Source organism: Lathamus discolor, chromosome 2, assembly GCF_037157495.1.
Source record: "Lathamus discolor isolate bLatDis1 chromosome 2, bLatDis1.hap1, whole genome shotgun sequence".
Taxonomy (NCBI): Eukaryota; Metazoa; Chordata; class Aves; order Psittaciformes; family Psittacidae; genus Lathamus; species Lathamus discolor.
This window is the reverse complement of record NC_088885.1, coordinates 132,612,590-132,639,359: the sequence shown is the minus strand read 5'-3', so window position 1 is coordinate 132,639,359 and position 26,770 is coordinate 132,612,590. Positions and strand designations below refer to the sequence as shown.

The 26,770-nt window shown below is 39.2% G+C and overlaps 1 protein-coding gene across 3 annotated transcripts; it reads right to left on the bottom strand.

The window, feature by feature from the left end:
* Window positions 1-970: 970 nt before the first annotated feature.
* On the bottom strand, window positions 971-24,869 carry LRRCC1 (leucine rich repeat and coiled-coil centrosomal protein 1). Of its 3 annotated transcripts, XM_065668517.1 has the most exons (19): window positions 24,689-24,869; window positions 24,280-24,485; window positions 22,556-22,621; window positions 21,589-21,756; window positions 19,862-20,031; window positions 19,552-19,761; window positions 18,556-18,758; window positions 17,606-17,792; window positions 17,129-17,277; window positions 15,796-16,000; window positions 10,246-10,385; window positions 8,840-9,041; window positions 8,322-8,507; window positions 6,923-7,097; window positions 5,512-5,675; window positions 4,577-4,785; window positions 4,244-4,381; window positions 1,725-1,860; window positions 971-1,154 (listed from the first exon to the last, which is right to left on the bottom strand). In XM_065668517.1, the coding sequence occupies exons 1-19, from the start codon at window positions 24,745-24,747 to the stop codon at window positions 1,032-1,034; spliced, it is 3,096 nt and encodes a 1,031-aa protein (XP_065524589.1). In that variant the 5' UTR covers window positions 24,748-24,869; the 3' UTR covers window positions 971-1,031. The 3 variants fall into 3 exon arrangements, with proteins under 3 accessions (XP_065524589.1, XP_065524590.1, XP_065524591.1); XM_065668518.1 differs by lacking the exon at window positions 24,280-24,485 and having other exon boundaries at window positions 24,689-24,868; XM_065668519.1 differs by lacking the exon at window positions 24,689-24,869 and having other exon boundaries at window positions 24,304-24,345.
* Between the last annotated feature and the right edge of the window lie 1,901 nt (window positions 24,870-26,770).

Here is a 26,770-nt window from a genome sequence, read left to right as displayed (position 1 = left end):
TGTTTTTGCAGCCTTGGACTCCACTTTCAGCTTGTGCCGATGTTTTCAAGGACTTTGTTACATCCCATGCTTCAGCTACACCTCATAACAAGAAGAGCTCGTATCAAGCTCTGGTTCACACAGCAAGCTTTCATAACAAATTGATAACAAGCTAAACAGGTCTTGTACAGTTAGCCAAAGGCCAGGGCCTTCTACTAGCACTGGTGCTCTTACTGGGCACAAAAATGATGCACCTGTACAGTTACACTGCAGCAGTGGACTCTGCTGTGGTAAAGTCGGCTTTCATTCTGATTGGAGCACCAGGACTCTCCTTTAGCTACTACGAGATGGGAAGAAATAGCTCCATCTGGTGTACCAACAAGTAACTGTCGTGGTTACTAAGAGTTACTTGCTACTGCAGCATTAAATGCTTCAGTGTGGTGTACTGCAGTAACAGTTTAGGATGTTCCAAGAACAAGCAAATAAATGCCCAAGTACAGCAGAGACGGTAAACTCTCCCTCCTGAAAGAAATATAACAACCATATTAGCATAAAGTTGATGATTAGTTTCTGTAAAAAACTGTTAGCTTATTATCTCCTGTTTTTCAAAAGCTGGTAGGAAGCCTATTGCAGTAGAGAACGAAACTATGCAGCCAAAAAAGCCACTCTGAGTTGCAGAAATCATGCATGCTCCATCAACAATGGCAGAGCAAATGTATTTTCAGTACATTCTTGGATCTCTCCCTCAAGGAAGCAAGGGTTCAGGCTCTTGTTTTAGAAACAAAGGCCCAACCTTCCTTTCCTCTTACGAAACATGCTAAGATGTTCTTCCTTTATATATGTTTTGACCCATTCTGACAGAAGTTAAAAGTAACCCAAGATTAGAAATAAATAGTTATTATGAAAATAATGTAAAAATACTTGTCTGAGTCCTGAACCATCAAAACATATCAAAGAATTTATGATCTAGAAAACAAGGAAAAGTGCAGTGTCGTGTATGAATTTGCTAAAATCTGTTACTATATACATTAAAAATGTGCGTTACACGGTTTTCAAAGATCTTGCTGAAAATCATTCAGTGCATGTGTAAGTCGTCTTATTTTATTTTCCATGGCTTTTTTATGGTTTGCCATTTCCTGCAGAAGCTGCCGCATTTCTTCTTCAACGCAGTAAACCTGAAAGAGCACAGTGATTAAATAAGATTCTTGCTTTTCCTTAATATACCCAAACCCATACAATCTTGGCTATTTTTAAACACTCATAAGCAATGCAACAGTAACATGCTTATGTTTAAATAAACAATGCACTACTTTTGACACTCTACACAGTAACAGAATTTTGCTTTAAAAAAAGTATTCATTTGCTAGGGGACAGTGAGTAATGTACCAACACCAAAATACCTACTGCACATGTGACAGAAACATATGTTAGCACTGGCACAGGTGAATTAGGTGGACTATATGGCATAATCATCATTATTCTTGCCTGTATAGGTAAGGGAATGTTTAGCTATTCCCTCATAACCAGCTATGCAACATGCCACTTTACTTGAATCCAGAACCTCCTGATAGTACAAGTTCTAGAGATGTTTTGGCTGTGCAAAGTTTGAGTACTAAACCAGGGATGTTTCCATTCAGAGACTAGCTGAATAGATACAGACAGGTGACTTCCAAGCACCACTGTTTTAGCAGCTGCAGAACAAAAATGCAAATGCAATAAATATACTAATTTAGTATTAAAATTACTTTTTCATTTGCTGCTTCAATTTGTTTTTCCTTTTCATTTGCCAGCTGCAATAGTTCTTCCTGATGAGCTACCAACATTGACCCAAGTTGTTTTCTGAAAGCATCATCCATTTCATGAAGCTTTTCCACAGCAATCCTAAAAAAGGATAAAAAAAAATTAAAATAAAATCACAGTCCTGCAAGCAACTGAAGTGTTTTGTTTTGTCTAATTCTGCCTTTGATAAGGTTTTAATAAGATAGGCATGAAAACAGTTATTGCACTATCTAGCTCCAAATGTCCTGTTTTCTCAAGTACATGTTCTAGGTCTATGCACCATGCATAGGGCTCCTGGCATTCCTCTTAGAAGCATTTAATCACTAACAACACAAAGATTCAGGCTTGCTACTGTCAACACGGATAAGAACTCCACCCGTTTTCCAACACATACTTATTACGTTTTTGCTTCCTGAGAAGTCAATGACTGAACTATGTGATCCTGTAAACAGACTGTAAGCCCATCTCTTACAAAAATAGAGAAGCATCTGCTTCACAGTAGTGAAGCCTTTCCTTGGCTTCAAGCAAATTCTGCTTTTATTAATTCTAAAATAAGTAGCAACAGAAAGCAAGACAAATTATTCCACTATGCAATTAATTTACAATGAAATTTTGAAACAGAACAGAATTATTTGGGACAAAATTTCAGTTTCACTCCAGACCTTCCAACACATAATACTATTGACTATTTGAGGTGGCTATTCTTTGTTTGTGGGGTTTTGGTTTTTGTTTTTTTTTTTCCCATTTGTTTGTTTTAAATCAAACTTAACCATAAAGGTATTTTCTTTCATTTGTTAGACACATGACCTTCCTTAAATAATAGTGAAAATGTAATTAATCAAAGCGTTCAATTAAAAAATGTAAAGCAAAAAAGCCTTAGTCATACTAGCTTATTACTTCAGTAACAGTGTGGTTATTGCTGCTAGATACATATACAGTTTTACTAACTATCTAATCTTTTCCTAAGAATAGTTGGGAGGGAGGAAGGAAATAAAATAAGAGAAAGGGACCAAAGAATAAAGTAAAAACCACACTAGCAATCTAAGCTCATCACAGGCAGCAGTCTACCATACATCTCCATAGTGCCAGACGCATTTGAAATAACTGAGCATCATCCAAGTCCGTGACTATATTTGGGTTATAAGTATTTTCTTCTGTATCATCTCATATTTACTGTTAACTGGTCAAAAAATTAAAAATTGACAGTACAAGAGGAATAATAAAATAAATAAAAAAACTATTGCTACCTGTATGGGAAGGGAATGACAAGTAACTTGTAAACAGTTTGTTTGTCACAGACTGAAATGTTAATAGCAAGTTTCGTGCGAGTATTGATCTGCTTGATGGTACAAAGGCTCTGCACAGGGATCAAGACCAGCTGGATCGATGGGCTGTGGCCCACAGTATGAGGTTCAAACAAGGCAAAGTGCCAGGTCCTGCACTTGAGCCACAACAACCTCATGCAATGCTACAGGCTTGGGGAAGAGAGGCTGGAAAACTGCCTGGTGAAAAAAGAGTGGTTGTGAGGGAACTGCTGTTAGCCTGAAGAAAAAGAGATTCAGGGGGGACCTCATCCCTCTCTACAACTACCTGAAAGGAGGATGTTCCAAAGTGGGTGTTGGTCTCTCCTCCCAAGTAACAAGCAATAGGATGAAAGGAAATGGCCTCAAATTGCGCTAGAGGAGGTTTAGACTGGATATTAGGAAAAATTTCTTCACCAAAAGGGTGAACGTGCATATATGTGGTGCTTAGGGATATGGTTTAGTGGTGGACTTGGCAGTATTGGGTTAACGTTTGGACTTGATCTTAAAGGTCTTTTCCAACCTAAATGAATCTGTGATTCTGTGATTTATTAGTATTGTTGTGATAAATATTGTGGATCTGCCCTCAATTTCCTATAAAGCGCACAAGCTATTTTCATCATCCTGCGTAATGAAATACCGTGGCCTCCCTTGTAAGCCCAAGTGCTGGCCACAGGCATTAACCTGTGATTTGCAACCCATGAATCCAGGTCACGAGCTGGAAGGGTTACAGGCTCATGCTCAAAGAAACCCTGCTGCAGACTGTGCCTCGTGCGCAACCACCTTCACTACATGACTCCAGCCAGCGTATGTGATGCCTGTAGAGAGTCTCTATCATGTAATTGTAACATGGAGTTTCCTCACTGAAAAAAACAAAAGCACTGTGGTGGAACAGGCATATTAGGGAGGAACAAATGTAGGCTCAAATTATTCAAAGAAATTGGGAACACAGCTAAGAAGTTTACAGGAGGAATGTTTAACTGAATTCTAGTTCCACACAGTAAGTCACCTGTATAGTAAGAATTACTTCTACACACACAGACTTCGCACCAGCTGTGCTCACCAAGTACTTACAAAAGTATTATGCATTCTTTCACCATATAATCAAACATTCTTGCATACTTATTAACAGTGCAACTCTATACTAACTAAGCAGTCATGAAATAAGCTATTAAGGTGCTCACCTCTGAGTCTGAAGACTTTTATCTCTCTCCTCAATCAGCTTCTTCTCTTTGATATCAAAGTTCTCCTTCATTCGTTTAACCTGCACCTCCAGCTGGCTTAATATTTCTTCTTTACCTTGCCACTTCATTTTCAGTGCACTGAAAATAAAACGCACATATTTCCAATGAGTGTAGATACCACCTAGGAGGGCTGAAAAAAAGGGTTCTCCATACTTTCATTTTTCCACATTTCTGTGGGTTTTAATAGCAAGCAAGTACTCTCTGAACATGGAATAACTTCAGAGCAGTGCTGCACAGTCCTAATCACAAATTATTGCCACTTGTATGTATCACCTGTACGCATCCTTAATGTCATCAAGTTCTACTTCTTTCTCTTCTAGCAGTTGCTTTAATTCCTCTTTTCTTCCATTTTGCCTTTCAAATTTTTCCATTAGCTCTTCAAATTCAGCAGCTTTTTCATCCAACTGTACTTGAAGACATTTTTGAGCTTTCAGGTTTTCTTCATGCTGTTTCCTGATTTGTTTATCTTTTTCTTGTATGCCCTTTAGAAGATAAATATTTTAGAACGTGAACACCCTTCATTTTAACTTTATTGGTACCCTTTAACAGGATCTGTTTAGTCTATGGTGGAATGAAGCAGAGAGGAACATGTGAAAGCTTGCTGTTCTAAATGTATTACTATATGAAAAGTACTTAATCATCAAAACATAAATCTGAAATTGAAAGCAAGTTATGACAAAAGCTATTTACAACTCTAATACAACTTATTCTATATACACAAATCACTGAGTTAACATTCTCTTTGCTCTGATTGATAAAGTCTGAAGTCTCTAAATGAGATGAATTAAAACATAGTAGCTCTGCTGTTAAAATAGCGATTTACAAGAAAATAAAGAAATATTTACATTGTAAAATAAGCAATCTCTTCAGGAATCTTTTTCTGCTTTTCTGTTAAACTCACATGAAGAATTATGCTATCCTAATTTTTCCTCTCTCAAAATCATTATCAGAAGTAACTCAAAGTGAGACAAAAAAAAGTCTTTACATAAACAGGTTCAATGAAAGATTCAAAGTAGCATCTCTGTACATCAAGTTTATACAAGGCCCTCTTCTGCTCTCCGTGAAATTAGCTGCCATTGTCAGCCTAATGGTGCTTTCCGAGTTGGTAAAGTAGGAGGGCAATCAGCTTTTATCACAACCTTTACAATAACTTGCACTGCACACCTTAGTTTTAGCTAAGCACACAAATTGTCAGACATGGCACTTACTTCTTTTAATCTCCTAATTGTTTCTGTCTGATCATCCACTATTTTGTTTTTAATTTTTATAGTATCACTGTCCTGTTCCTTTTGCTTTTTTAACATCTCAATCTCATTCGTTAAAACTTCAATTTTTGCCTCCAGTTTTCCTCGATCTTGAGCAAGATGAGCTCCTAGATAAAACAGCATATTGACACTGTAGCACTCATTTTACAGATGAGTTCAAGATGTATAATGAGGGAGGAAGGCAAAAGTAAGAACTACCTTAAAAAACAAACATGACCATTTTGCCCACTGGAAACATTGTAGGGCTTTAATCTGTAGGCAGGTAACACTTGAGAGGACATGTAGAACTGAAGGTCTATCTTTTTATGAGAGAATTTTCAAAGGATAAAGTCAACAGTATTTCTCACAGATCCAGCCAGTCGCAAAGAACCACAAGGTGGTGCTGAGTCATGTCAATAAGAAAACTGAAAAAAGCCCAAGCTTTATTTCACCCAGTATTTAACACTTCTTAAGATATATACTGAAATGTTCACATTAAATTTATCTGATAGACAAGCAGCATTATGTAACACTATTTACAAATCCTTGTTTTCCTAATTTCATATTTAAAAGTTCTTTGTATAACATTAAGGTATTTTGACATTTAGGTTAAACAGATAAACTGCCTTTACAACCATCTCCCACAATTATTATAATTGCTGTTACAGTTCCTATAACTAGGTAAGATCAACACAGATCAGTAAGATCCAGAGACCATGGTTACAACTATACTGTTTATGTGCAAGGTATGACACTGAACATCACCATTCTTTTCTGAAAAAGTGTTGTTGTTTAAACCAAGCCGCACAGCTCGTCCACTCACTCCCCCCACCTTTTTCTCCCTCTTTCTTTCCTCTCCCCCCCTCCCACCCCCGCAGGGACGGGGAGGAGAATTGAGAGAATGTAACTCCCATGGATTGAGATAAGAACAGCCCAGTAGCTAAGGTATAACACAGATCACTACTCCTACCACCAATGATAATAATGATAAGAGAAAATAATAAGGGAAGAGAATACGATACTGCTGCCGAACAAGTTCGACCCGTCTGAAGAGAGCCTGTGCCTTTCCCGGGTAACTCCCAGTTACCTCCCTGGGCATGACGTACTGTGGTATGGAATACCCCTTTGGCTAACTTGGGTCAGGTGTCCTGTCTCTGCTTCCTCCCGGCCTCCCCTTGTCCCCAGCAGAGCATGAGACTCACAAAGTCCTTGGCCAGAACAAACATTACTTAGCAACAATTAAAAACAATTGGTGTTATCAGCTCCGTTCTCAGGCTGGAAGTTAAAACACAGAGCTTGCACCAGCTACTAAGAAGGAGAAAAAAGTGACTGCTCCTGCTAAACCCAGGAAAAAAAGAAAGGAAAAAAAATTTACCCTGTTGTGCCAACTCCTGCCCCCATATTTTTCTTTCCATTTTTAACCCATCAATCACAGATTCCTGGGCTGTCAGCTGGGAAATAAGCTTTCCATTTTCTTTTCTCAGAAGCTCAACCTGGGCAGCCTTCTGTTTGTCCTCCTTGACTACAGTTTCAAGTTCTCCAGTTTGACACTGTATAAATGAACATTGGAAAAAGGACAATAAAATCCTTGAATGTTTTCAATGTACTCAAAATTTCAAATCACTACTAAGTGGTAGGAAAGCAATGCTTATATGCAGCAAATTAAGTTAACTGAAGAATATTCTGCTTGCATATAGGGTTCTATCTGCATCTCTTTCCAGAAATAAAACACAAATGTTTGCTTCAAACAGACATACTTAGATCCCAGAAAAATGTAAAGCTGATTTCTAAACATCCACCTTAAATTATCAATACCATTAGAAAAGCCTGTTTAGAATTCTAAATACACAAGTTAAAAAAAAAAAACCAACAAACAAACCACCAAAAAAAAAACCAAAGAGAGAAAAGAAATAGTCTAATTAAGACACTAAGAAACAAATTAAAAGAAAACGGACAGAAGCTGGGATGAACTTCCCACTCCCTATGATAAAAAATTATCTTCAGTTACACAGGCAACAGATTACAGGTGCTTAATATGGTTATTTAACTTAGTAGCAGCACCACTGACTGGCAGGATATTATCCTGTCCAATGTTTGGACACCCCAACAGCAACATGTAGGGAGGAGATGAGAAACAGCTGTGCAGGGGTTGCACTGCACGGAAGTTTTAATACAAAGATGGACTGGATCACACAATGGTTTAAAAGTTATGTTCCTAAGATTTTTAAGATTTAACAAGGTAGTTCTATAATGTTAATATATGGTGATCAGCAGTGTAAGATAAAGCAATTGTGCCCACAGTATTTAACATCAGGCAATTAGAAGATAATCACTAATACTGCTAATTTTATGCAACTCTGAGATATTAAGCGGCTAATAATTACTCGATTGTTCAATTTCACTGTTACTTCACATACACTGACCACTGCAGAACCATGTTTTATAATTTTGAATTTATAAAGAGGTCAGGGCTATTCATTAAGGTTTTTAAATCTCAGTTTAGAGTGACCACTTGATTATATATAAACTGGTAGTGCTCACAAGGCAAGAAGTGCACTTCTGAAGACATGGGTGAGTCTAGATTCTGCTACATGTGGAGCAGTGTTTTTGAGAAATTGAAGTGCAGGATGCATGAATACAGGCTGATGGGGAGTGTTAGGTTTTAGTGCAACAGGAAACGTGTCAACCTACCTTGTATAGCATTGCTAACTTTCACAAATAAAATATGACAAAAAAAAATCATATATGCAGTTGAAATGTTTTGAAACAAGTACCTTTAGGTTTGCTGTAGCTTCTTCATTTGCTTTTGTTAGTTCTGCTATCTTTGTTTTCTGTTCTTTCACTATGCTTGTAAGGTCTTGGATCACACTTGTCATCTCTTTTTCCTTTTGTTCAAACTCAAAGACGGCTTGTTTACGTTCAGCTAGATCAGCAGTAACATTTTCAAAACCCTCTTTCACCTAAAGTTTTAGAAAGACAAGACTTGAAAAATGCTAACATTTGGAAAAAAATGTGTACATATGCACACAAATGACATTTCAATTTCAAATAAAGGAAGAAATACAAGTTCATCAACAGTACTTGAAATTAGTGAGTATCTTAAACTGGTTTTCTATCAGTTTGTTGGTGATACTTCAAAAAAACCCCAACCAACCCAGCCAAAAAAGCAAAACAAACAACAACAAAAAACCCATGAAACCACTTCCTCCCCCCAAAACCAACCCCCAACACCTCAAACCCAACAAGTTTGAGACAACTCCTAGATTGTTGGTAAATGTTCTTTTTGTCTTACCTCTTTAAACCTTTTTCCTTCAATAATTAAAGCTAAACGAAATTCGTCTTCTAATTCTTTGTACTTCTGGTTTAATGTATTAATTGTATCCTGAAATTCTTTAACATGCTGTTCATGCCTCTGCTCCTCTTTAGCCACTGCTTTTGACAAAGCATCTTGAAATTCAGGTCCATTTAAAGCAACTCGGGTTTCAAGTTCTTTCCTGAAGTTATCAAACATATGCTTGAGACAAGATCTGCAGTATCTCACAGCTGTTTCAAATAATTTCCTTAGTATTTCTTAAAAAGGACAACAAATAACATAATATAGGGGATAAATTCCTTAGTTTCAGAGACAGATTTCAGTCTTCTATGACAATGGCTCAGGGATAAGGAAAAGTGTTGAGTACTGTTAACACACCCAAAGGGATAATCTTTTTAATTCAGACTTGTAGAAATTATTCAATTGCTCTTTTGCTATTAGTCAGCATTTGTTTGCTTTGCTAATAACAAAAATCTGGAAGAAATAGTGGAACAGGGAAAAAGCACTCCACAGCCAGATACCCTCTTTTGCAGTTATTCTCTTCATCCTCACACTAGACTCTTTCTTCTCACTCAGTCCCAAAACCTGAAAAGCAGAAGCAATGGGGACCCTAAAGGGTTCCAGGATAAGCCTCCTTCCTATCTGGAAGCACCCCTACAAGAGAATGTTGAAGCAGAAGTACCCTGTACTTTAAGACTATTCTGTTCATCTGCTTTAAAGCACAAGCAGAAAACACATCCACTGTCCTTCACATTACATCTTTTGGAGATTTGAGATTATTGGAGATCTCAAAACACAGCTATCGGATTCTTCCCACCTAAGCCCTCAATTACCTTGGTGTCTGAATACATTTAGTCTTGTAAACTGAAACACCACTTGTTTTTTTAGTTAGTACATATATGTGATTGTACTAGCTAAATGGTATGAACTTATCTTAAAGTATACTAAAAAAAAATAATAATGTTGACAGGAAAATGCTTGTTTTTTGAACACTGCATTATTGTATATATGCAGATCAGCTCTTCAGACAATAATTTGAATGTGATTTTATTTTTATCCGATTATTTTCTGGATTAAAGGTCAAATATTTAAAATAAAAAGTTCAGCCACAGAATAAGACAAGAACCTATCAAATGAAAGGCTGGAAGAGCACAGTTACCTACATGGACTTATGAATCAGGAATCTACAAGACAGGAAGATACTCTTAAATAAGGAAGAAAATGAGTGGGAAGACATCTACATTTTTACAAAGACCATCTCTCCCATTAAAAAAATCAAAAACAACTGCAAACCCACAAACGCACACTGGCACTTTGCAGAACACATTTAAACAGGACATATTTGCAACACTAGCATCTGTTTGTGAAAACAGAGGATCCCATACCTTTGCTCTTGCTCTCTTAATATAAGAAGTTCGTGTAGTTGTTTTACCTTCTCCTTCTGTTGTCGTAAGGATATTCGAAGTAGCTGTACTTCCCTTTCATTTGCTGATGCTTTAAGCTCTGCTTCTTGCACCTGTTTCATCTGTGTAGAATTCATAAAGAGGGCACCAAGATTATCTTAAAACTGCAATCTATTCTTTATGTCTTACACCAGAATACACAGGAGCAGGTGCTTTAATACAGTCTTATACATATTAATATTATACATATTATGTGTTATACATATATGTTATACATACAGGGCTCCACAAATGTCAGGATTTTTCATAAAATTTTACGGAATTTTATTATGTCACCTAGCTCAAGACAAGGGAAGTTGATTTTTTTTCCTTTGTCCTGTTTGTTTGTTGTTTTACTTACTATGTATTTTACACTTGCAGAAATTTCAGACAAGATGTCTAATATTATATCTTTGCTTAACTTACTACAACAGAAAAAAAGCAACTTGCATGAAGAACTGAGAACATTTGCTTAATTTATAAAGAACTTGAGAATGTTTTGCAGAAGTGGAACACATGTATCGGCAGTAACACTTCCTTAGTTTCAAGCAAAACATTTTTATGTATTCAATGTAACTTTTTTTATACACAGTTACAAAAATCTGTATATTTCCAAGTTATATGTTTAAAATTGCTGAACAGAGTTGCATCTAATGATTTTAGGAAAAAATGAAGAATCAGTATAAACACCAGGTGGCATGTGCTGCTTTTCCCATTTAATGCAAGCTTTTATGAATTTTGTAATTTGAAGACGTATACAAACAAACCTGTATTTTTTAACACAGCAAGTAGGAATAAAAAGATATGAAAAAAGTTATAAGAAAGGTTTTAATATAATAGGCATCACAGAAACATGGTGGGATGGCTCCTATGACTGGAGTGTTGGAATGGAAGGTTACAGACTCTTTAGAAAAGACAGGCCTGGCAGGCGGGGAGGGGGAGTTGCCCTTTATGTTAGGGATAGGCTGGAGAGTATGGAACTCTGTCTGGGGACAGGTGAACAGTTTACAGAGAGTTTGTGGGTCAGGGTTAAAGGGAAAACAGCCGTGGGAGACATTACTGTGGGGATCTGTTACAGGCCGCCTGATCAAGGAGAACCTGTGGATGAAGCACTCTACAGACAGATAGGAAAAGCCTCACGCTCGCAGGCCCTTGTTCTCATGGGGGATTTCAACCACCCTGACATCTGTTGGAACGATGGCACTGCACGGCACAAGCAATCCAGGAGGTTCCTCGATTGTGCGGAAGACAACTTCCTTCTGCAAGTAATAGAGGAGCCGACAAGGAGAGGTGCCATGCTTGACCTCGTGTTCACCAACAGAGAAGGGCTTGTTGAGAATGTGGCACTCCAGGGCAGCCTTGGATGCAGCGATCACGAGATGGTCGAATTTGAGATCCCCAGGACAGTGAGAAGAGCGTGCAGCAAGCTCACTGCCCTGGACTTCAAAAAAGCAGACTTTGGCCTCTTCAGGAGCCTGCTTAGTAAGGTTCCATGGGATATAGTCCTGGAGGGCAGGGGGGCCCAAGACTGTTGGTTGATTTTCAAGGATCACCTACTGCAAGCTCAGGAGTACTGCATCCCAGCTAGAAGGAAGTGCAGCAGGAGGGCCAGGAGACCTCCTTGGATGGATAAGGAGCTGCTGAGGAAAATTCAAGGGAAAAAAGAGGCTTATAAAAAATGGAAGCAAGGACAGGCGACCTGGGTAGAGTACAGGGATGTTGTCCGGGATGCTAGGGACCAGGTTAGGAAGGCTAAGGCCCAGTTAGAATTAAACTTGGCCAGGGATGTTAAGGATAACAGGAAGGGATTCTACAGGTATGTAGCAAACAAAACACAGACTAGGGACAACAGAGGCCCCCTGAGGAAGCTTTCGGGAGAACTGGCTACACAGGATTTGGAGAAGGCTGAGGTTCTGAATGACTTCTTTGCCTCGGTCTTCACTGGCAAAGGCTCTGACTGCACCACCCAGTTCTTAGAAGGTAGACGCAGGGACTGTGAGAATGAAGACCTTGGGCCCACTGTAGGAAAGGATCTGGTTCGAGACCATCGTAAAAATCTGAACACGCACAAGTCCTTGGGACCTGATGAAATCCATCCGCGGGTCCTGAAGGAGCTGGCGAATGAAGTTGCTAAGCCACTGGCCATCGTATTTGAAAAATCATGGCAGTCAGGTGAAGTTCCCGACGACTGGAAAAAGGGAAATATAACCCCCATTTTCAAGAAGGGGAAAATGGATGACCCAGGGAACTACAGAGCAGTCAGTGTCACCTCTGTGCCTGGTGGGATCACAGAACAGATTCTTCTAGAAACCATGCCAGGGCACATGAAAAACAGCAAGGGGCTTGGTGACAGCCAACAAGGCTTCACTAAGGGGAAATCCTGCCTGACCAGTTTGGTGGCCTTCTATGATGGGGCTATGGAACTGATGGACGGGGGAGAGCAGTTGATGTCATCGACCTGGGCTTGTGCAAAGTGTTTGACACTGTCCCACACGACATCCATGTCTCTAAATTGGAGAGGTATCAAATTGATGGATGGACCACTCGGTGGACAAAGAACCGGCTGGATGGCCGCACACAAAGAGTTGTGCTCAATGGCTCGATGTCCAGCTAGAGACCGGTAACGAGTGGTGTCCCTCAGGGATCGGTGTTGGGACCAGTCTTGTTTAACATCTTCGTCGCTGACATGGACAGTGGGATTGAGTGCGCCCTCAGCAAGTTTGCCGATGACACCAAGCTGCGTGGTCTGGTTGATATGCCGGAGGGAAGGGATGCCATCCAGAGGGACGTTGACAAGTTTGTAAGGTGGGCTGATGCCAACCTTATGAAGTTCAACCACGACAAGTGCAAGGTCCTATACCTGGGTCGGAGCAATCCCAGGCACAGCTACAGGTTGGGCAGAGAAGAGATTCAGAGCAGCCCTGCAGAGAAGGACTTGGGGGTGCTGGTCGATGAGAAAACAAACATGGGCCGGCAGTGTGCGCTCGCAGCCCAGAAAGCCAACTGTATCCTGGGCTGCATCAAAAGGAGCGTGACCAACAGGTCGAAAGAGGTGATCCTGCCCCTCTACTCTGCTCTTGTGAGACCTCACCTGGAGTATTGTGTGCAGTTCTGGTGTCCTCAACATAAAAAGGACATGGAACTTTTGGAGCAAGTCCAGAGGAGGGCCACGAGGATGCTCAGGGGACTGGAGCACCTCCTGTATGAAGACAGGCTGAGGAAGTTGGGGCTGTTCAGCCTGGAGAAGAGAAGGCTGTGTGGGGACCTCATAGCAGCCTTCCAGTAGCTGAAGGGGGCCTATAGGGATGCTGGGGAGGGTCTCTTCATCAGGGACTGTAGTGAGATGACAAGGGATAATGGGTTAAAACTTAAACAGGGGAAGTTTAGATTGGATATAAGGAGGAAATTCTTTCCTGTTCGGGTGGCGAGGCACTGGAATGGGTTGCCCAGGGGGGTTGTGAGTGCTCCATCCCTGGCAGTGTTCAAGGCCAGGTTGGATGAAGCCTTGGGTGGCATGGTTCAAACACCCCCCTGCAACCCTCACAAAACAAAAAAGAAAAAATAAAATCTCAAATTGTTTTCTTCCATTGCAACTGTCCCCCTCAACTGGAGTTTTGAAAGATCAATCAAAATGAAAGACAAAAAATCAAGAGCTGTATTGAATGTCCCACACTGATGAATAAAACATTGTTTTCAATTGTTATCATTGCCTGCAATGATGCATGTGCTTATTATACACATATGTGCTTATTATATATGTATCCTTAAGATATATATGTGCTGCTGCATGTTATGAGTTCCAGCTTGAGAATGTTGGAGGTACCTAAAGTTCATACATTAACTTCAATTGTATGAAAATTATTGAGAGACTTGAATATGAAGCTAAGTTATCATATTAAGCCTCTTCATGAGTAACATTTACATGCGCCCCACTGTATTGTTGTTGTTTTGTGGATGAAGTAAAACAATTCTCTCCAAAATTGAAACACTTAAACCCAAAGATTTCAAGTGAGAACACATGTAAATTTAAAGACTTCTGGAAAATATTTACACATTTAGATGTACAGTAGCTTGTTTATCTTGAATCCCTTACAGAAGTAATCTAGTAATATTGACTGAAGTCCTTAAGTGGTGACTACGGAGAGTAACCAAAATGTACCCCTCAAGCTAACTACCAATGTGTACTAGAAGAAAGCTTTATAAAATACTCTAGAATTTGTTAATCTTGGCGTTGATAAAATAGGCCAAAGGTATATTAAATATGAACATTCAGAAAGAGAGTTTAGTTTCTAGAGCACCATGATTATTCTTCGAAACATAATTAAAGAGTATTTGCTACAGGATCTTAAAGACAGGATCTTAATGAAATTTTGCAGTTAATAAAAATGATGCTACTATTATCAAAAGAGACTATTTATTTCTACTAACTCATTAGAAGAAAATTAAAAACCTCATACACCAATAAGGTATTTTCTTCCTTATAGGAAAAAAAGAAACCCAAAACAAATGAAAAAAACAACCACTCTCCTCTAAATCACTAAATTTAGTACTTTTCAAAGTGACAAGCAGGTATCTGATCTAAAATGAAGGTCACTTCTAGATCCATAACAGCTTCTCGGTATTTACAGGTAAGGAAAAAAAACCAACAAAACAATAAATAACAATTGGAAGAGATACTCAGGTGCCTAAACAGCAGCCTGAAGCCAAGGATGGCTACTTCATAACTTGAATGGCACTTGGAGATCAGTTGTCAGCACACTCCCCGATTCTTCTTCTTTTCAGGGTATCTGAATGATTAGATTTCCTACAGCACCATACTAGCTGTTCAGAAGTTTTTCAGTGACACAGGAATGGGCTAATATAAGAATATAATCAAACAATTGGAACAGATATTGGTAGATGCAGCATTTGGCCACTGAAAATTCACAAGTTAATTATTATGTCAGATACAGTGACAATATCTGCTTCAGCGTCTTCCATGTTATGTATTTGTACACTGAACAAAGTACCTCTGACAAAAAAAAATAAAAATAAAATCATCATTATGTTCTCAACTTTAAAACAAACTCAAAGCCACTTTAAACTGTTTTTTTCTCGTGGCAATTAAAAGCACCTAATTCTTTAAATAAGTAAGCCAGACAGAACTACCAGATTTCCATCCTGATAGTAAGATCGTTATTGATTTCAGCAGCATTTTAGAAAACTTGTTATTCCTGAATATTGTCAGAAAATACCAACTCTCCATGTTAACAGGACTTGTTCTCCTTTACCTTAAGGTCCCATCACATGACATACCTCTATTTATAAGAGACATTAACTGACAATTAAAGTGGATACTTATGATTATGAAGAAAAAAAAAGCCCCAGCTTCTATTGTGAAAAACTCAGACTTAAGGCTTGTAAAATCTAGTGTTGCTTGATACCTAGGATTACAGTAGCTATCCTGTTGCTATTGTATTATTTATGTACTATTTACCCATGAAAAATATTTACCTCTGTTGTTCGTTGCTGCAGTTGCTGTGTCTCCTTCTTGGACAGTGTTTCTTCTAAAGCTTGTATGGCCATCTGATATTCTGCTTCTTTATTTCTTGCCTTATTTAACTCATCAGTAAGTCTTTCAGTTTCGCCTTTCAACTGTTGTACATCTGCTTGCAGTCTTGCTTTAGTATTTCTCTCTTTCAATATCAATTCCTTTAGCCTGAGAATAAATGCAATAAGGTTGTATTACAAATATTTTATTATTTAGGTTGATGTCAAATACATTGAGAAAAACATGTCAGTAAGCATTGTAGTACCCTATCTTGTTCTTTGCTGAGTTTTACTATTTATAGCACTGCCACGTAAAACTGTTAAAAAATATGTAAAATATTTCTGAAGCTGTGCACAGCATCACTATGTGGAGCTTCATTTTAAAAGAAACAAGGCTGGAGACAGGTTCTTCAAGAAAATGGCATTCCAGTATCATTTACTTTATACAGAAATTGAACATGTTAACAATTTCTAATTTTCTTCAGAAAAAATTGAAATATCCTTTAATGCTCTAATAATTTTTGATACAAGATCTATCTTACAAGAAAAGGAACATAATAAGACTCTTATTTAAGGTGGTAATAAATAAAAGGTAGAAGTGAACTTAAAACAGAGGAAAAAAATGGGAAATAATCACAGCCAGTCACAGATGGTATCTCAGGAAGCATTTGGCTTGTTTCTTCCTTACAAGAAAGAAAATGGGTCTTTGATAAATACAACGCAGTTAAGACAAATAGAACAGACATCTCCAATTACAGCCAACTACAAACAATGCTGTTAGGAGGGAGAACTTTTTTTTTTTTTTTAAAAACGAAGCTGCTCAGAACTTACAAGGATGATAACAGGAAGATATACTAGGCCTGACCAGGACAGCATATTGCCTGTTGGCCAACTCTGCCCTGTCAGAAACATCTTTGTTCAAGCGCACTGTGCAGGAAAAAAGAATCCAAAAAAAACCACCAAACCAACCACTGTAGATGGAAAGAAGACTGGAAATTGGAAGCTGAAAGTATGAGATGAGACAGCCACTACAGCCTGTGCTGAACAATTACCATACAGACTGCCTGGAAAATAATGGCTAGAATACCAATAGTGTTCTGAGACAAGAACAGGAAGAAAGGAATTTCATTAGGTAATAATGAGAGAAATTTTAGCACTACTTCTTGCTACATTATTTTCCAAGTACATTGTTTAAAGCTGTTCTGCTTTCTTAAGACTATAAATTGAACTGTCTTAAATGAAAAAAACCAAACCCAACCAAACAACAAACTCTTATACTGCAGCACTGCTTCCCTACCTGTCTGTAGTGTATACAGCCATACTCTGAATACTCTTTTCTTCTTTTGCGTGTTTCTGTAGCTCTCTGACATGCTCTATTAATTTCTTCTCTGCTTGCTCTGCTTTCCACCTCCTTTCTTTCTCCTGATCCAGTTCCTGAATCAGCACCTTAGTGAGTATATGGTAAGCATCAATTTACTAGGAAACACTGAAGTGTAGCCAAAAATTACAAATAATATTCATAACTGTAGAATAAGATTTTTTTGTCTTTCAGGAACTCATGGATGAGAGGGAAAAGTGCAAGTGACCAGGCCAAATAACCCCATAGAAATGAAAGAAAATAAATTCTCTTCCAGCTGACACTACAACTCCACTATTTTTTTATACTATCTACATGCAATTATTTTTTGTCACCTCCAATTTTAAAGTTTCATCAGGAGACACACGCTTGGCTTCAGCTGAAAATATATTTCACTTGAAATGATGCAAAACATACTCGGTATGTTGATTCCTCTGTAGCATTTGAATTATTTTCTTCTACTTTTTCTATATTGTTCTGTCTTCCAGTTAGCATTTCAGCTTTCTTTCCTACTACTTCCAAGTATCGAGTATCTGATGATGAACTGAGATGAGAGTCTCTCTGACGGGAGTATGAACACTTTGAGGAACTCTTCTTCTCTTCCCTGTAATAGCAGGGCATCAAGGTACAGTTAAAAACAGGCAAAGTTTAAACAATAACAGCGAATTCAGACATTTTTCCAGAACAAATTTTTACAGTTCTTTGTAGAAGCTGAATTTTAGAAAGGTTCAAAACTACGTAGAAAATAATTTGCAAGCAGACTGTAAAACAGCTAAATTCAAACCTTCAGCTGTAAAAAAGTATGTAGTACTAGTAGATGCTATCTGAAAAAACTCCTATGATCATAGACATAAAACAATTTTAGAAAAGCAGGAGTTGTAGAGCTGCACTGGCTGACTAAACTAATATATTCCAACTTATACCATCTTCTGCTCATCACTTCTGATATTTGCTACATAAATCAAGCAAATTACCATGACATCCTCAGTTTCATCACGAAATACAGTTACATTCTTGACTACCGTTCTGACACCACGAATCTTTTATTTTTTAATGACTCACTTCTGTCTGTAGAGAATTCTTCTGTCACCACAATTTAAAACAAAGATGAAACTGTAAGCTGTTAGAATTCTGAAAGTGTTTTGGAATCTTTAGTGCAATTTCCTTTTCACCTAAAGACAGAAAATGCTTATATACTGAAATGACTGAGTGAAGCCTCAGTAGCTAGTAATTTCTAGAGCATTATTAGCAGAGCTAATTTACCTAACCTACAACTTTCAGCAAAATGTTTCAAGTTAAACTATATTCACTCTGACAATACTCAGCTTAATTCATTCTAGCTTCATACACGGCAAACATTGGAATACCTGTCAGTTACTTTGCTCTTGAGGGGATGCACATGACACCTTGTAGACAAGGTAGTTCTATGGTAAGTAGGGAGCTTGCTTCTTTTTGTAACCTTTCTGTTCTTCTCTTTCCTGCTCTCATTTTCACTCTCAGAAGTTGGATCTGTGTCTCTCTTAGCTTTGAGAACATTTGGAGGAGCTTCCCTTCCTGAGATATCAGATACCTAAAAACAGATAGAAGTTTTATCTATGCATATTACCCTTTCTAATTGGGTAATTTCTAATACTTATTCAGATGCTACTTTTAAAAAGTTCACACAAAATAATTTTGATAGAAAAGTAACTAATAGCTTCTGAACAACCCCTTCCCTCCTTGTAGGGAGGAAACGAAACATTTAATTGTTTTAAAGTTAAAATAAGCCCAACAGAACAGCATGCTTGAGAACACACAGTTCTGAAAACACCTTTCTGAAACACCTGAAATTTGGTAAAATCCTTAGGCACAGAAGCTTGGAGCAAAATGTGGAACAAACAGGGCTTAAAACCAAAGCCACCTTGCAAACATGTAACATACACCACAATCAGTTACAAAACCACACCTGACAAACATATCAGACCAACTTGACCAATTAGTGAAATTAATTTTCACCCACTCTATAATCCAGGTATTTTGCTGCATTTCATATTTTATTCTGGTTCACTTACTATATTGATGCCTTCAGGGTAAAAAAACAGAAAACAATTTTCTATTACAGTATGATCAGATAGTTCTCCTAATTCCATACATTATTATTTTTATTCAGTATGAAAGGTTTTGTGACTTACTCAGTTTTAAAGACTTGGTTTTGGTTTATTCCCAGTTTCTCATAATTATTAAGAACACATTAGCACTAAGTCAGCACACACATAGCAGCAGAAATGTTCCAGTCTGTCCCAGTTAGCTTTTGAATTATCAAAAGGTAAACCTCATTTTACAAACAAGACTTTCTGTACAATCACAGAAAAAAAAAAAATCACCTTTTGCAGTATCTGTGAAATCTGATCTTCCATTTTTTTAATTCTCATTTCACTGTATATTTTATCAAGTTCAGCCTTCTCTGGTTCTGAAGATGAGACAAGCTCTGTAGAGGAGCTGATGGAATTCTGTTCCGGTATTTTGGTACGTTGACGGAAATGAGCTAACGCCTGGTCGATATGTGGCGTCACCACTGGTAAGCTAACATAGTTCTATCAAAAGGAAAGACAACCCTTGTAACATTAATGAGTTACATGCAATATATAAATAAAATGTATCCATTTTCAAATCAGTACACAGAAACTACAGCACCTGATCTTTGGGTGAGGGACACCCAGGTGAAACCAAACAGCTCCAAATGTCTTCTAAACACTGCAAATCTGAACAGGTTTTTTCTGCTGGGTCCACTGGGTCACCAGAAGTATTTCTTCCATCTAGAGCTGTTAGCTGCGGCAACATCTGAAGAACAATTTCTCTATAACCTTGAGGAAAACAAAGTGCATTTAAATTGAAATAAATCCCCAAAGAAGATGACAGGGTACATAAAATGCTCTAGACATCTTAAATTATTCACTGCATTTGTAATAGAAAAAAAAGCATAGCGAGTTACCTTGTCTTGCCTTTCCCCATCTATAAGGCTTTTGACAGACATTACAAAACAAATTGACTGGGAAACTGCCTGCCTGCTCCTGGGCTGTATGAGCATTTCCCCACCACCACCAGAAGACAGCAGTTGCATGGACAAACTTTTAATAACAGCTTACTGCACCAAAGCAGTTGTATCAAGTGCTAGGGTAGACACAGTAATGGAAAGACAAGTTCGAACAGGGCTTAGACAATGTCATCCTTTGATAATAATGTCATCCTTTTTCTGTGAATGAAATAAGGCATTATGAAACTGTAAGACATTGAAATGAAATTTCTTTAAATTAACAGAATTTGGGCTTTTGAACACTGTAGTTCCAAAACTGCCACCAAAGAGGTAGATATGAAGAGGTATGTAAAACGCTTACAGAAAAAAATAGTGTAATTTTCTAAGTTATCTGAATAACTTTAACAGTCCTGTTACTGCTTCCATGGTGCCTGAATACATCTGTAAAACTCATTCATGTGTGATTTTGAAAACATTACCTAGGTCGTTTTTTGTCTTCCCTCAATTATCTCCAAGAACTGTACACATACACCTTTATCAGTTACATGCTCACAATGATTGCTATTTTGTAATATAATTCTTACTATTCTGCTCTTTGTAATGAAATTCTGAGTTACCCCAAAAGTATCAAGCCCCCACTTCCACCTTCCTGTAGGTTTTCCCCTCTCTTATACACAAGTAAGAACTGCACCAAAACAGGATGCTACCACTTAACTTGTGAACAAAGGCTGTAACATTTAAAGGACACAAAAACCCTGTACCAAAACAAGAAGCTCTAGGCAATGACACTGAAAGTGATATATCCACATGCATTTCTCCAGCTTGTCTCCATGCTGCCTAGTGAAATCCTTGCCTATTACTTTGATGAAAATGCTAATTACTGCAGAGCATCTTAGAGTCCATCACTATTTTCTGAAGCTGTGGGAAAAGGAGGAAAGGCTAATAGCACTTATTACTGATCTTCCTCTTGTGACCTCTCTCAGTAGAAGACCATCTACTTACCATGCCTGTCCTTTTTCTACATAGCTCAATATCTCTCTGTACATTCTTCAAATTCTCCACCCACCCACCATATAATACTCCTTTCCTCCAATTTCTTCAATGCTTTCTCTTCCTATCACTCTTTGTCTATCTCCCACCCTAACCCAAAATAAAATGTGAAAAATTGAGCCTTATCAAGGCATACAACAAATTACAATTTTGATAATATGTTGGGGGTGAAGGGAATAATTTATTTTTTTTTTAATAGATAACAGATTAATTTTTTCAGAATTTAGATTTCTGCAAGCTGGCTGGTTAAAGAACAAATGTGTAAGCATGAGAACCTGGCTTACAGTTTAGGGAAACCACTGACCTAATGTACAAAGTATCTACCTGAGATCCATACCTGCTGTGTGACAAACCGGATTGGCTTTTCCATTTTTTTCCAGTGTCAGATGTGTCAAACAGCACAGCCCCTTTGTGCACTGAACTAAGTGATTAATATTGTTTACGCAATTGCTGTGAAGGTCAATATGGCTAATCTTATGACTGGTTCCATGAAGGCACTGAAATCCTGAAAATTTGAGAAAAAACAGCAAAGTAATGATTTCTGCTACAATTCCTGACTAGTTTAGACAAATTGCATCTTGATAAAAGACATTCAGGAAGTTACATATCATAATAACTGTAAATTTCGTAACAACTCCACATTCCTGTCTACATACATTAATTAGCTATGGTAACCTCCACCCTCCACACAGTTCAAAAAAAAAGCTGGGGAGCTTTAAAGAAAGACTATTTTCTAATTGTTAAGCATGTAGAAAAATAAACATTTTGCTTCAATTTCCTTTTTATAACTCAGATCATTAACAAAATTGTTAACAATGTTCTTTTAAATTTTCTATTATTATTAAATTTTCTATTATTATTATTTAAATTTTCTATTATTCCCTTCATTCTGTAGCTTAAAATCTTGGTTAGAAGCAACAACTGAACATTCCAACAAACAGATTTAGAACAGAACATCCATATCACAGACAAAGCTACATTTCTGTCCTATAAAAAGAAAGACATGAATATTTTGGAAATATCTTCTGAGACTATTGCTTTTTTCACTTTGGAAAAAAGCTTGAAATGTTTTCTGTGCTACTTTATGAACAAGCTCAGCTCACCACATATAGAATAAATTCCAGTTCAGAACAACCCTTAATGTTAGGAACTTGAAAGCTGCAAGTACTCAAGAGGAATTGCCACCTTTCACAGCATTACTCAGGATCTGGCTGAACTACTAGAAACTTCTAAAAATACACTTGGTCAAAACTAAAGTGAGGCAAATGCTTTTTTATTGCACTGTACATACTAAAGTCACTTACCAGAGAGATCATGTATGTGATTATATGACAAATTCAGCATAGTTAAATTATAGAGTTTTTCCAGTCCTAAACAAAATGAGGGGAAAAAAGAAACATCAAGATTTTCAAAAGAATGCTCTGATCAAATCAAAACTTGCAGAGCAAATTTCAAAAATCCTAACTACAAATTATGACAGTGAACTATAATCATAACATAAAAATCAGGTTTACCTTCTAAATTAAGGCATTTTGCTATGATAAAGCTTATAGAGACTACATACTCTTGTTGTGGTTTAAACCTAGACAGCAACTAAATACCACACAGCCATTCACTCACCCCTGCCTCTTTCCCTCTCTCCAGGCAGGATGGGGAGGAGAATCAAAAATATGTAAACCTCACAAGTTGAGATATGAACAGTTTAATAACTAAAGTACAATATAACACTAAAGGAAATAACAAGGGGAGAGAATGTCGGAGCAATCCGAGGCACAGCTACAGGTTGGGCAGAGAAGAGATTCAGAGCAGCCCTGCAGAGAAGGACTTGGGGGTGCTGGTTGATGAGAAAATGAACATGAGCCGGCAGTGTGCGCTCGCAGCCCAGAAAGCCAACCGTATCCTGGGCTGCATCAAAAGGAGCGTGACCAGCAGGTCAAAGGAGGTGATCCTGCCCCTCTACTCTGCTCTTGTGAGACCTCACCTGGAGTACTGTGTGCAGTTCTGGTGTCCTCAACATAAAAAGGACATGGAACTGCTGGAACAAGTCCAGAGGAGGGCCACGAGGATGCTCAGGGGACTGGAGCACCTCCCGTATGAAGACAGGCTGAGGAAGTTGAGGCTGTTCAGCCTGGAGAAGAGAAGGCTGCGTGGGGACCTCATAGCAGCCTTCCAGTATCTGAAGGGGGCCTGTAGGGATGCTGGGGAGGGACTCTTCGTCAGGGACTGTAGTGACAGGACAAGGGGTAACGGGTTAAAACTTAAACAGGGGAAGTTTATATTGGATATAAGGAGGAAATTCTTTCCTGTTAGGGTGGTGAGACACTGGAATGGGTTGCCCAAGGAGGTTGTGAGTGCTCCATCCCTGGCGGTGTTCAAGGCCAGGTTGGATGAAGCCTTGTGTGGGATGGTTTAGTGTGAGGTGTCCCTGGCCATAGCAGGGGGGTTGGAACTAGATGATCTTGAGGTCCTTTCCAACCCTAACTATTCTGTGATTCTATAATAGAAGGGAAAGGGAAAACCATAAACACAAGTGGTGCACAATACAACTGCTCACGACCCGCAGACCAATACCCAGTTTGACCTAAGCAACATTCGGTCCTTTCTAGGTAATTCCCCCCAGTTTACATACTGGGCATGACATGCTGTGGTATGGAATACCCCTTTGGGTAGTTTGGGTCAGGTGTACTGTCTCTGCTCTTTCCTGACTTCTTCTGCCTCATTGGCAGAGCGTAAGAGACTGAAAAGTCCTTGATTGGGGTAAGCTTTTACTTAGCAAAAACTAAAACATCGGCATTGTTCTCAGACTAAAGCCAAAACATAGCACTGTACCAGCTACTAGGAAGAAAATTAACTTTATCCCGGCTGAAACCAAGACAACCCTTTTTAAAATTTACATCATAATGTGATTAGTAGCTCAACTAAGTTCATATAACCTTAATTATGTGCATACTTTCCAGACGCAAGCTTTAACACAACTCTTAGAAAAGCTTCATTTGTTGCTAAATGGAGAGAAATAAATATTGCAGACCCTCCACTTTCGTTATCAGATTACAGGATAAGCTTAGGGTGCGCAGATTAGCCAAGGAGCTTAGCCCCTCGATCCGGCGGATTTGGTTTGACGACAAGTCTAAATGTTGCAGGTTCCCGAGATGACCGAGACCTTCGATCCTGGTGATGCGGTTGCAGTGCACATTGAGGGTGTGCAGCTCTGAGCTCAGGGAGACCTCCAGCAAGCTACCAGGGAAAGGCACCCATCATCAGCCAAGCAGCTTCATCCTTGGGCTGCTCCACCCAGCACCGCGCCACGGCATTCCCTCACCCCAAGGGCCCAGCTCCCCACAACCTCCCCTCACCCCAGAGGCCCAGCTCCCCACAACCTCCCCTCACCCCAGGGGCCCAGCTCCCCATGCTTACTACCCCTCCGACAAGCTACTCACCTCTGAATCCCCTTATCCACGAGGTAGAGCTCTCCAGGGATAGCACGTTCCCTCTCCATACCGCCACTTACTCGCACAAACCACCGCTTTACTTCAAACTTCCCTCCCTTCCCAACGGCGGCGGTCTGTGCTTTACGGCTAGAACGCAAAACTCCTCACAACAACCCCACCGCAAAGCAACGCTGTAGGCAGGCTCAGGGGAGGGAGGCAGGCAGGGCAGGTGGAGCATGCGCAGGGCGGGTGGGCAGGTCGCGGTCAGCGTGTGGGCGGGCTGCCGTGTGGGACTTTCCTCTCGTGGATCCTGTGCTTTCCTCGTCGTCCCTCTTGGGAGCTGGGTTCGTACCGGCGGCTGCGGTGAACTCCCATCAGCGAGCTGGCTGGGGCTTTGGATATTTTTATAACTTTGCTACAGTGTTAGGAGTTTACTGCAGTCGTGGTTCAGAGCTCGCCACTGGCTTCAGCAGATCTGGCCCGGCTCTGCATCGGCAGCGGTCACAAAGTACCTCTGTAAAAGAGGCATTCGTAGCGCCCTGAAGCTCTGGCAGTACTTGGAGTATCGGCTCGGTATTTGCCCGTGTCCTGCCCGCTCAGGGGCAGGGTGCTGAAATTTGGGGTTTACACCCCGGTATTTGTGCGTGGCGTGACTCCATGTGGATTCTGAAACAATCCAGGCGATGGGTTGAGCTGCTGGGGGATTCTGCTGGGCACGAGTGGGGGATCATGTTCAGCATGGCCTGTCTGCATGGCTGGGGAGAGCCTCTGGGTGACCATAACTAGTGACAGGACACTGGCTGTTAGTTACATTATGGCTAGGACTTTGAAGAGAAATATAGCTAATGGTGAATTTTAGTAAGGCTAGGTGCATGTTGTAATAGACTATTTACTTGGGCTGGTTACTGTGCATGCTTTTTAATATTGGTGCTATTGTAGTACCCCTTTACAATACCATATTGACATTGCTTCATGAATGGCTTTGTTTTTAAGGGCACCATGGTGTTGATGCATAAGTTTACAGTGCATCATGGAACATTTGATTTGGAAAATGGAAGCCCATCCTGATAAGAGGAGGAGTGGATTCATCGAACCATCTAAAAGTAGAAGAGGTGTCATTTCCAGTGGGCAGTTCATACAGCTGTTGCTGGGCGTGAATAGGTCTCAACCCATCTCTTGCTCTTTACTGCAGGTGAAGTCTAACAAAGTCTGGATGCTTGGTTTTTAAACGTTTGCATTTACACTGATGAGTGCTACTGTTGGACATGCTCACCAGCCACTGGTTATTAATATCTGTTACTGCAAAATTCTATCAGACTTTCCTTCACACACTACAGCCCAGCAAGGAATGCATAGAGCAGCTCATGCAAATGTACTTACATTGATATCAGGCAGATACTGAAGTAAACTATGGCTAGTATGGAGAGCTGTGGAGGATGCAGGTATGCATTGTAGCATATCACAAAACCATGACTTCCCCATGTTTTTTCATTTGCTATTGGCTGACTACCAGTTGGGGTCTGTTTCTTGAATAGTAGTGAAATAAGAATGATATATCTGTCAGGGAAAGAAACAGATCCTTAAGACTTTTAGTACAAATCAGATTTATAAGAAATTTGGCAGAGTACCAGGAGAAAAAAGAGTATTCCCAAAGTATTTGATTGTCAGGTGCCTCTGTGTGCAGACACATTTTCTAGATTAAAGTTTGAGAATACATCATGGGGTTTGGTGTGGTAAATTGTAAACTGGCTTTGGGGGTTGGACTAGATGATCTCCAGAGTTCCCTTCCAACCCTGAAAAGTCTATCTAATGGTACTTGTGGAAATCTTTGAATAGCTGTTGAGCTCCTTTCAGAAGGCAAGACAAAGGAAACTACTTTGAAGTGTCATATTCCCAACAAAATGTGGCCTAAAGAAGAGGGGAAAACCCAGGAAGATTAAAAATAAAATTTGCCAGTCATAGTAAATAAAGTATGTCCCTTGATGTATGCCAAGAAACAATATGTGTGACTGGTTTTTCCTAGAAGGCATCTTCAGGTTTTTTTTTGTTGTTCCTCTTCTTTATCCTTGGTGAGTATCAGCAGCAGGAAGC

What these genes read in the sequence shown, in the direction of transcription:
- LRRCC1 (XM_065668517.1), bottom strand. Translation starts at nt 24,747, where the DNA reads ATGGAGAGGGAACGTGCTATCCCTGGAGAGCTCTACCTCGTGGATAAG. An exon ending in CAATTAGGAGATTAAAAGAA is followed by an intron (nt 4,786 to 5,511) that starts GTAAGTGCCATG and finishes TATCTTCTAAAG; the next exon opens with GGCATACAAGAAAAAGATAA. An exon ending in AAAAGTCTTCAGACTCAGAG is followed by an intron (nt 1,861 to 4,243) that starts GTGAGCACCTTA and finishes ATCCTTTTTTAG; the next exon opens with GATTGCTGTGGAAAAGCTTC.